The sequence below is a fragment of the Pundamilia nyererei genome, unplaced genomic scaffold (genome assembly GCF_000239375.1).
Source record: "Pundamilia nyererei isolate P.nyererei 1_Seehausen unplaced genomic scaffold, PunNye1.0 scaffold00091, whole genome shotgun sequence".
NCBI classification, from domain to species: domain Eukaryota; kingdom Metazoa; phylum Chordata; class Actinopteri; order Cichliformes; family Cichlidae; genus Pundamilia; species Pundamilia nyererei.
In genome coordinates, this window is record NW_005187492.1 from 2,128,059 (window position 1) to 2,138,874 (window position 10,816).

The 10,816-nt window shown below is 41.9% G+C and overlaps 1 protein-coding gene across 2 annotated transcripts in view; it reads left to right on the top strand.

The window, feature by feature from the left end:
* nxn (nucleoredoxin) overlaps positions 1 to 9,647 on the top strand; it is a 69,959-nt gene extending 60,312 nt beyond the window's left edge. For both annotated transcript variants that reach the window (XM_005739380.1, XM_005739381.1), the window contains exons 6-8: positions 400 to 579; positions 1,118 to 1,242; positions 9,046 to 9,647. In XM_005739380.1, coding sequence (XP_005739437.1) covers positions 400 to 579; positions 1,118 to 1,242; positions 9,046 to 9,228 — 488 coding nt within the window. In that variant the 3' untranslated portion in view covers positions 9,229 to 9,647. The remainder of the gene's footprint in view (positions 1 to 399; positions 580 to 1,117; positions 1,243 to 9,045) is intronic.
* The last annotated feature ends 1,169 nt before the right edge of the window (positions 9,648 to 10,816 follow it).

Genomic DNA, 10,816 nt, shown 5'->3' on the forward strand with positions numbered 1-10,816 from the left:
CACACACACACACACACACACACACACACACTCACTCAAACCCCTGCAGTCTCTGATTTCCCCCACCTCAGTTAACTTCAGTCCACATGTGCAGACAGGAATTTACTGATTGCTGCTTGCTTGCCTGATTTGTGTCTGTTTCTGATAAAGGATTGTATTCACAGTGCGGGTGGCTTGTAAAAGCACTGTCAGAGGGGTAACGGACAGAGCTAGAGGGAGGTGAGAATCCCCAAAAAGAGGTTTAAAAAAAAAAAAAATCTCACTGTGAAAGGGAAAAGAGTGCGTCATGATGCGATAATTAAAGGAAACGACCCATAGCACCTCCCAGGCTTTTGCCCATTTCCTCCCCTCCTATGTTTCTCTTCCTTTCATCATCATCATCATCTTTCTCCATTCCAGGTATTCCCACATTGATTCTGTTGGACACGGAGGGTCACATGATCACGCGACAGGGCCGGGTGGAGGTGTTGAACGACCCAGAGTGCCGGCTCTTTCCCTGGCACCCTCGGCCCGTGCTCGAGCTCAGCGAGTCAAACGCCGTGCAGCTCCACGAAGGGCCCTGCCTCGTCCTGTTTGTGGGTGAGAGGCTGAGGCTTTATAATTCGGCGAAGTTCCACATGGGGCTCTGTCTGAATGAAGTGGCATTTATTTAGAGCATATTGAATGTCAGACACTGCGGAAAATTCTTCCAATGGCGAAAGGTCCCAGAGGGAAATGCTGTGGGAAATGCTTCATGTAGTATTTACTGTTTCCATCTATTTATATGCTAATACGGGAATGCTAATGCAAAAAAGAAAAGAATTTTTCCAGTGAATGGCACTGAATGATTTAGACATTAAGGTGTAGAGAGGAAACAGACATGGAAAAGAATTTGAGAGTGCAAAGTGATGACCCTCAAAATATGAGACCACCCTGGTGTCTCCTGAGGCCAAACCAAATCGCACAACAAGACTGAGGACCATCTGTACATGTAGTTTCTTTCATCTCTGCACTCATCTGTCCTCCAGTTGCCTATCCTTGCAGCCACTACTTTCACTCATCTGTTCGTCTTTTCCTCTCCCATGTGGCTTCTTCATGCTTTTAACAGAGCTCTGTTTCTCTTTCCTGGTTAATGCAGACGCTGAGGAGGAAGGTGAATTGGAGCCAGCCAAGGAGCTGATTCAACCAATAGCGGAAAAGCTCATGGCCAAGTACAAAGCGAAGGAGGAGGAGACGCCGCTGCTGTTCTTTGTGGCTGGAGAGGTGAGATAAGCCGACAGAGTGAAATACCATTTCACACAAAACTGGCATAAGCTGGGGTTTGTTTGTTTTTTTTGGGGGGGGGGGAGGTTTGAACATCCTGCTCTACCTGAGCTGTGCTTCGGGATGATTTAGTCTTTGAATGTACAGCTCAGGCGATCCTGTGTTTTTGGTTTCTTTTTGTTTTGGTTTGGGGGTTTTGAGGCAGATACAGACACGATAGTGAAAATGCCAGTGCAATAACACAGCGACATGCATAAACAAATATTTCCAAACATTTCTGATTTGTTTTTAAGGAGGTGGAGACACGTTAGACAAAAACAGACTCTCGGCAAATAACAGTATTCTATCCAGAGGAGGATTTCACCTATTTTTGTCACGTTGTCTTTGACCACATCCAGCAGTTACTTTCTCACTTTGGCCCTTCTGCAGTTTCTACCCACTACTGTGGGGAAACATCTGGCTCTGCTGCTGCTGCTCGGTGTTCACTACCTGCTTGCTAACTGCGTGTGACTGCTGTGAGTTACTAAAGAGTCAGTTTTCTGGAAAAACGCTGCCTGCTGCCACTAAGAGTTACCCTGCGTGAGTGGCGAGAGTGAACAGAACAGTTGAGGGTCAGAAGACCAAACAATGACTGAAACAACAGTAAAATGACTCATAAAAGGATAAATGTAGAGTTAAAGAGATACTTTGGAAACACAAAGTTGCATATTGACAATGTCAATATATGTTTATATTCAACAATTAATTTTAGCTGCTTTGGATTTGAGTATTTAAGGGGATGTATTAGTTTCAAGTAATGAAGTCAGCTTATTTACAAGTAATCCCCATGAGCCAAAAGCTCAGGCTTCAGGGTGCTCTGTAATCTCTGATGCTGCTTTCCATTTGAAGTGGGAACTGAGAAATCCAGAGTTACCAGTTGGAATTTTCCACTCTAGCACCCCCTTTAGTCAAACTTTCCACTCAGAAAGTCAGGGCAGCCACACCAACCTTCACTTTGCAATTAAATAAAAATTAAACTTTAGAACTTGTGCATATGTGCAGTAGATGATATTTCCACAACTTCAGTGGCTACTAAAGCATTTGAGGCCCTGTTCTTGAATGTGCAAGAGAGGCATTCAGTCCCATCCATGACCTACAATTCAACTGTGCGCCTCTATCATGATGGGTAGACGCAGAGCGTGGCAGCGCTCTCCCTCACAATACTGACAAATCATCCTTTCTATCTGCGCAGTATCTCCTCCCACATCTTCCCCGTGTGGGATGAGCCGTGGAGTTTTCATAATACTTGTTATCTTGTGTTGTTCTGCCTTGACCTCTCCAGAACTGGTGCAGCAGCAGACATAATTACCAGATTAGATACCTCTCCTCAGTTCCCCCGCACTCTGTCCTCAAGCCAGCCTTCCTCCCAGTTCAATCTGGGGGTGACGGCACTGGTTTCTGGTGTGTCACTTGCCCAAAAGCAGGCTCTGGTTTCAGCTGCATGTCTCGCACATGTGCTAAATGGCAGCTCAACTCTGTCTGCTTTGGAATATCAGTGGCACATGTACGCAGACCTAGAAAAGCTTAAGTTTTAAGGAAAGCACGAGTTGGACTGATAGCGTTTCGTGTTAAATGTGTCAGGTCAAAGAAATGTTGGCACAAACACAAAGAAACGCTGTTGCACTGGAGCTTGCGGTTATTCAGGAGCAACACATGCTAAGCCGTATACTTTTACATCCATGTAGTGCAGGTCTAATTTCCTGGCTGTAGCTCAGCCGGCTATGAAATCACCAGGTTTCCCCCTCCAGACTGGGTTGCGTCAGATATCGCTTCCCATGTCAGGCATTCTGTGAAGCTTCCATGCTCTGGGCTCCTTCAGCTAAGCTTGTGCCCTGGTAGGCACACACTTCTCTGCCAGACCAGCTGCTGGGTTTTCTGTGTCCATGAGACAGCAGTATGTTGGCAGCCCCTCAGGGGGGAGGCCAGTCTGAGCTGAATGATACAGGATCTTCTTACCCAACTGTAAAAAAAACATACGCCACAGGGTAGTACAGTATACTGATTTATAATCGCAGAATGAAAGATCTTTTGTTCTTTAACTTCTGCTGTGTTCTGGCTCTTGCATGCAAAATGAACTTGAGCGGTATTATCCAGTCACATAAGAATTTAATAGACTTTTGTGGCAGCCAGAAGTGACTGTGATTCTGCTCTTCAAAGCTTTGTTTTTGCCTGCTTGATTTGTGTGTGTGCGCGTGTCCCTAAACAGGATGATTGCTTTGACTTTGAGATTATAGTGGGTTTCATAACCACTCTGGTACTGCATTTATTCAAATCATAGCACACTGACAGTTTCTTTTGCATTCATTATGTTTTAATGTAAAATGTGAATGCTTCACATATGCACATTTTGATCATGTTAGTGGAAAGACAAGGTCATACTGTGGTCCAACATGTTTATACAGATCAATAGTATAACAGTGGTGGTCCCTCGAGGTTAATGCCTCGGTTTTTGCCTTAAACCTTAATAAAATCTTAAAGAGATTACTTGTGTTTTTAAAAAATGACCTTCTGCACAGTGGGTTCATTTCTGGGGTCAGCCTCAAGTGGCCATCCAAGGCACTCTACTGTTATATGGCCTTAGCTAGTAACAAATGTATATGGGATTTTGTTTGTTATTGCTTTTTCTGTTTCTGCGGTGAGGTGTCAAGCAAAAGCAACAAGTGGGGATATAATAACCTAACCGGCCAGTCAGAAGGGTTATGCTTAATTATCTTACCAGCTAGTGACCCAAGCAGGTCTCATTCAGCGATGTAGACAAGGGCTCTGGGTTGTGAGAAAGTCTGTGCTGTAGTAGAGATGTCCAAAGCTCGATCTTATGCCTCCATGTTTCTAAATGGATGACCGGTAACTTTACATGTGACCATGTGTGTAAGCATGTAAGCATTCACAGGAACAGTATTTTATCTATGCGGGCATTGCAGAAAATTACCTCATGCAAATATTGACAAAGCACACAGCTAAACATCAAAAAGGAAGATAAAGGCCTGTGATATTTAGCGATTGTGTGTTTATCTAGCTTGTTAGCTGCTAACTAGGGGTGCAACAATACTCATATCGATATTGAACCGTTCGATACAGTGCTTTCGGTTCGGTACACATATGTATTGAACAACACAAAATTTTTAATTTATTTGATCAACTTTTCTTCTGACGATGCTGTCTATGTTGAGAGCTCAGTGGATCTGCGTTCGACTACTCCGCCTAGGCTGCACTGTCAAGCGCAGATCCACTGAGCACAGCGCAAGCTAGCAAGACAGAAGCTAAGCTCCTTACAACATGGCAATTTGAACCTCCCCCACCCTCATTCAGATCTGGCCTTTGGAACTATTTTGGTTTTCATGTGACGTATGACCCTGAAGGTAAGCGCGTCATGGACAAAAGTAAAACGGTATGTCGATGTGCCACGCAATGCTCAATTACATTGGTGGGAACTAGTGCGTTAGCGCAGTTAGCTCATTAAGGTTTTGGCCGTCCAGCCCCATGCACGGGCGATCTGCGGTACTCGTTAACGGAGATTTGCGGCATTATGGCGTTAATGTCATTTTAACGAGATTAACGCTGACAGCACTAGTGGGAACACAACGAATATGACTGCACATTTACGCGACATCATCGTAGTGCAAAGACAAGTGGAAGCAGACAAAAACAACAAGCATGCATGCTACAAACTTTACCCGAGTCATTTAGACAGCCGTTAGCACATGATTCTTCTTATGGGGACCTGATATGTTTAATATGCTGCTGAGAATATAGCCCAGAAGAAGCGTATAGTATAGCTTTTATTTTGGAAAGAGCCATTTCTCTGTAATAAACTCTCTTTTCCAAAGATGAGTGATTTCTCGATCAGATGTATTTTTTTTATTATTTTGTTGTTTCAGCAACATTACATTTAAAAACTATACTTTTGAGTTAAAATATATATTTATAATTTTAATAAATGACAAATTAAAAAGGCATGAACATTTTTTTTGTATCGAAAAAATATCAAACCGTGACCCAAAGTATCGAACTGAACTGTGAATTTTGTGTATCGTTGCACCCCTACTGCTAACAGGCTACATCCACACTAATGCATTTTTGTTTGAAAACTAATCGTTTTCTCTCAGTTTTGGCCTCCAGTCCACAGCGAAAACGGAGACTAAAAACTAACTAAAACATGACGTATGTTAATCATATGATGCAGTCATGTGACCAATTAAACCAAGATAGCGGAGGGCATTCGCTTTTGCAATTTTCTACTTTTGTGTTACTCGCAGCAACAACTCCAACTCATTGTTAGTCCATTTAAAAAAAAACTCGGTGCTTTTACTCAACATTTTGTCGCGACGTTTCAAAGATCAAGAAAGTAAATAAACGACAGACAGAAATGAGGCAGGTCCAAGCTTCTTGTTTTTCACGCATGCGCAGTACTGGGACGTAAGCGTTTTCAGACGTTTCTATGTGGACGAATCTAGACGAATCTACTTGGGCTAATGGAACACAATTATTGCATTGACTGAGAGTTTAAGTTATAAATTTTTTTCCCATCTCATAGTACTGTGTATAAGTCTTGAGACACCCCTCATTTCTTTACATTTTGCAGGGAAAATGGGAAATGGGCGAATCAATATACTGAAATTTTGAAATTTTTTGCGCATTGCTATAACTGTAACTCTGTAGAAAAATTCATCTGTTGGATTTTTTTATTTATTTATCTGTGCACCACGTAAAAATGTTTTACATTTCAGCAGTATAAGGTAGATATATCTATGACAATGACGACTTTTTCTCAGGACATCAAAGGTGACCTGTGAGATGGACACAACCCCAGCTCAGGGGCGAGTGGCTGGGTTCATCATTATCAGCTGAATCCTTATCAGATGGTCGATGTCTGTCTGTGAAATGCCACAATGCATCAGTAATCAGAACAAGCCTGGCACGGCCCAGCAGGTCCCACACGGTAAACACAAGCTGAGCCTTATCACAGCTGTGAGTTTGGGTTACAGCAGAGGCCCTTTGTCGTTTTCTTTTTTCTTTCTTTTGTTCTCAGCTGAGCTGCAGAGGGCCCCTCTGAAATGACTGCACCTCGTGAGAAGCAGTTTCCACAAGCCAAAAGCCACAAATAAATAAATAAATAAATAAAAAATATATATACAGATTACATCTTCTCATATCAAAAATGCTGAAAAGGTCACACTGATGGATTTTGGAGTTTCTCTCGTTGTGGTTTCTTTACAGATGATCTCTAATCTACGCTTCGTATGGCTGCAAGTGAGCCTGCAAGCAAGAGCTTTTATTTGTAGTCGGAGAATTAAGCAGTATTTCTCTCGTAACAACATTGTCCTTAGTGACAGCTTACATCTGTGAGCATTAAGTAGTCGATGTACGGTGATTTGCAGCATAATAAAATGGTCTATTCAGAGGAAGTTAGCTGCCTATGACAAAACACCACACTTCAATTCATCTGTTCCATCTGTTAGCAGTTTTGCAAAGTAGAGGTCACAGACTTCATCTTGGCATACTTATCCTTTTTAGGTAGCGGTGCAGCTATTTAATGAAAAGTCTGAGGGCTCATTGTGGGGTTTGATCCATTTAACAAGAGTAGCTGCGGATCCTCTGATAACAAAGAAGAGACAACAAATTGAACTTCGAGGAGTATCACATGAAGCAGGAAATCCATCCAAAGTTGCGATATCGTTGACTTTGTTCCACTTAACTCACTCTGTCACATAAATCAGTAACTAACAGCATCAGAGGCCTTTATTTAAAGTCCAGCTCTTTGTTGCAGTGCCACCCTCTGGCCTTTCCTTGTATGTTCTGCATTTGAAACGAAATCTTTGCCATATGGAAGTGATCTTTAATCTTTGAGGCTCTCCCTCCAAGCCAGCAAGCTAAGCTGAGGAGAAGCTGGGCCATCGTGTCATGAGGATGAGGAAAATGTTGCAAATGATATTAGTATATTAGCTGTAAGCATTTAAGAGAACTATGTGACCTCGCTAAACCCAACACATGAAATTCATTCGCCGAGAATAATGGATCCCTGTCCAGGCAGGAATGCCGGTTGCCGAAGCGCTCACGGCTGGAACTTTAAGCTGAATTACGAAACTGTGATTTCATGTTCAGCCTCAATAATTGATGGCCCTCTCAAGCTTGTTTGAAAGTTGCTGCTTGCCTTCCCCCCGTAGTGATTCATATCTATAATCTCTGGGTACAGAGGTTGTAATCCTGACTTGTTAAGGGGTGAAAGGTGATATCAAGCCTCAGGCTAAAAAAATGGTGAAGCTGTTTTAAAATAACTGGAAAGAACTCAAACTGGAATCCCCACTATACACCCAGCAGCAATATATTTTTAACACACCCCCTCTCAAATCTGCACTGCTCCATCTCCCGCTAACATCTGCGATGGGAGTCAAATCTGATGTGGGTGAGCTTTTGATAAAGGAGGGATGCTTCTGGACGCCCACCGGGGTCCTTCACGTCTTTCTATGCAGCAGGATGTGTGACTAAGGAGCGGCTCTGTGGTCTCCCTGGGCAGGCCGTCTGCAGGAAGATGGCAGAGAAGAGTTTCTCATATTCTCTTTCAAGAAGTGTGCAATGGTGCCAAGCAGTTCTGGATTTTATAGCGTGGCATAGTTCAAGTGCAGGGCGCTGTCCTCGTTTTCTGAAGTGTGAACCGCTGTGGAGTACGGAAATGTCTAGAGTGTCTCCTCCAGGTTTTTGGTTGTACTTCAAATGCCATGTCAGCAAATGTGGCCAGTATAAAAGCTCCCTCTTATCTCCCAACAAGACATCCCCATGCCATGTACAGAACTGCATCACTTGCAATCCTGTTGATCTTTGTGGGGCATTTTCAGGCATTTTAGGTGACATTTCTACACCAGAGGTTTAGCTGTTTGTTTATGCTGCAGTAGAGTTGGGATTCACAGCCTTCTTTCACTTGCAGCCCCTTTTAAATAAAACTGTGAGCCTGTTTACACTTTTAAAATGCATCTTTTGAGCGCTGCGCACAGTGTCATCAGCAAGCACTCGATTTGTTTAGCTCGAACTAGCAATGAAAACAAAATGTTTGAAGTACTAATATACATGTACCGGCAGTTCTAACTGCTGACAGTTCTTGAGAGAACTTCTGGACTGATTACTCATGTTGAGCCAATCATATGTAAGATTTGCCCACTCACCAAAAGTATGCTAAAACTTCCAGGCTGAACCTTACACTTGGTGGTGTAGCATTAATCCAGATTACTTGTCTTTTTGAAATGCATTGGCCTCGATAGAGGATATTTTCTTCTAGTTTTTTTTTTTTAATTTAATTTAGAGACTGAAGTTGTCACATTGTGCAATAAATTAAATGAGGTGTAAAACTGAAGTCATGCAAAAGAAAAAATGTTGAATTCACTACACAGAATGTTCAGAACTCACAGCAACCCAAAACTACAGGGAACAAAGACTTTATATATTTGTATATTTTTATTTTCCTCTCCATCATGATGGAATTTCTTGTGGTATCCCAACCTGTAATGTCAGGATGCTATACGTGACAAGACTTGAAACTTGAAACATGTGGTGAAAGGATGGAGAAGGCAAAGATTTTGCTGTTAAACTTTTTCTTTTTCTTTTTTTTTACAATTTTAATCACAGGCTTGTTTTAGTCAAAGCAATGACAGATTTGTGTCATTTTGGCCTGAGTCCCACCAGAGGCCCTGATTGTAGCTTAACCATTCCCGCATGTGAGGAATGTACTGCTAAATCACACTAAGCGCTGTACTTCCTTCTCTTTCCCTGCAGGATGACATGAGCGACTCTCTGCGAGACTACACCAACCTCCCCGAAGCGGCACCTCTGCTCACGATCCTGGACATGTCGGCCCGTGCTAAGTACGTTCGCGATGTGGAGGAGATCACGCCGGCCGTGGTGGAGCAGTTTGTCGGCGACTTCCTGGCTGAAAAGCTCAAACCGGAGCCCATCTAAAGAGACTGTCCACGTATAAACTGGACCTATTACATGGGACTCACGCCATCATCCATCCCTGACCTATTGCTACACCCCACAGTTTCCTGGCTCCCACTCTCTCTCCCAGCTACAATCCTGACTGTTAGAGAGATGTCTCACTTTTTACTGGCATTTTAGCATTTTTATTTTAGATGTGTTCCTCTTTCATGGAGTCCCCTCTTTCTCCTGTGGTGCCTTGCATTGACTATAGTCCATACAGTAATATATATGGAGATTCTGTTGTCTTCTTTTTTTTTTTTTTTTGCCTCAGAATTTTTTTTATTTTCTCATGGTGGCATTTCTAGAGAAAACGGAGAATTACCCAGTGGACCTACTTATAAAGCCAATCTTTTGCTTTTTGTTTTGTCTGCAAGATTCTTGTTACTTTTGTTTTCTGAATGAAGTTAAGAAAGAATAAATAAAATCATCTTTTTTTCTTTACAGTTGTATTTCACCTGTAGTGCAGATGTGCTAAACTTGAGTTGGATGTAGCTGTATGCCTTCTTGGCCCTATTTAAATAAATAAATATCCCACAGTTTGACAGGTGCACATACAGTAAAGAGCACGTTCTACTTGCTTGTGACAGACCAGTGACTGATGTTTTAACCCCCCTGTCTTCTTGTGTCATGACATGAGTGAAAGTCATCTCTAGTCAGTTCTCATCTCAAAGTCATTATGAGGACTTTCTGTGAAGGTCCCCCTAATGGAAAAAGTCCCGTTTTTTTCTTTGTTTTGTTTTGTTTTTCTAGAGGCACAAAAATGACTTCTTTTTTTTTTTTTTAAAGTTGAATGTATAAATCCCTTTCATATCTTGTTACCTTAGTCATAGCTTCTCACACCAATTAAACATTCACTGGCAAGCACAAGAGTTTTGTTCCTGCTAAGTTTTATCAATAAAGTTAGCTCTTGAATATGGAAAAGACGCACAGTGCAGTGACGCTCCAGTTCCTTTCTCAGAAGTTTAAACTGTGTGGGCTCAAATGACAAACTTAATGTTGCATTTATTATGGGAGAGTCTGTACCTCGACTCTGCTGATGCACTAAAATCTCAGGTGGAATAGAAACTTCTGACCTTGAGCTGTACTGGTAAGCAGGGTAAATGTCTGCACTTTTGCATAAACAATATAGCTGCTAATAAAAAAACATGTTTTTCCCTTTGTTTAATAAGAGCAGACATCTGGTTAAGGCTCCAACAGAAAACTATCAGAAGGGAAGAAATAGCTGCTTTTCTTTTTTTTTGCTTACCTTCCAGCACAAGGTTTATTATGAACTTCAAAGTATTTGATGCAATCTTGATTAACACATACAGCAAAGCTTGTGTGTGGGGGGGAAAAGTTGCAGTATTACAGAAATTTGATGTATTTTGTTGCTAATACAAATATTTAAATTAAAGCACACCTTTAAAATTTCCATGAATATGAGGAACTGAGGGTAGTTGTTTTAAGGAACTCACCAAAAACTCTTTGACCTTTCAACTGTATTCATCATAATAATTCAAACTTCCTTTTAACAGGAAGAGACCTCCAACAGAACCACATTCAGGGACTCATTTGGGGGTAAAACAGA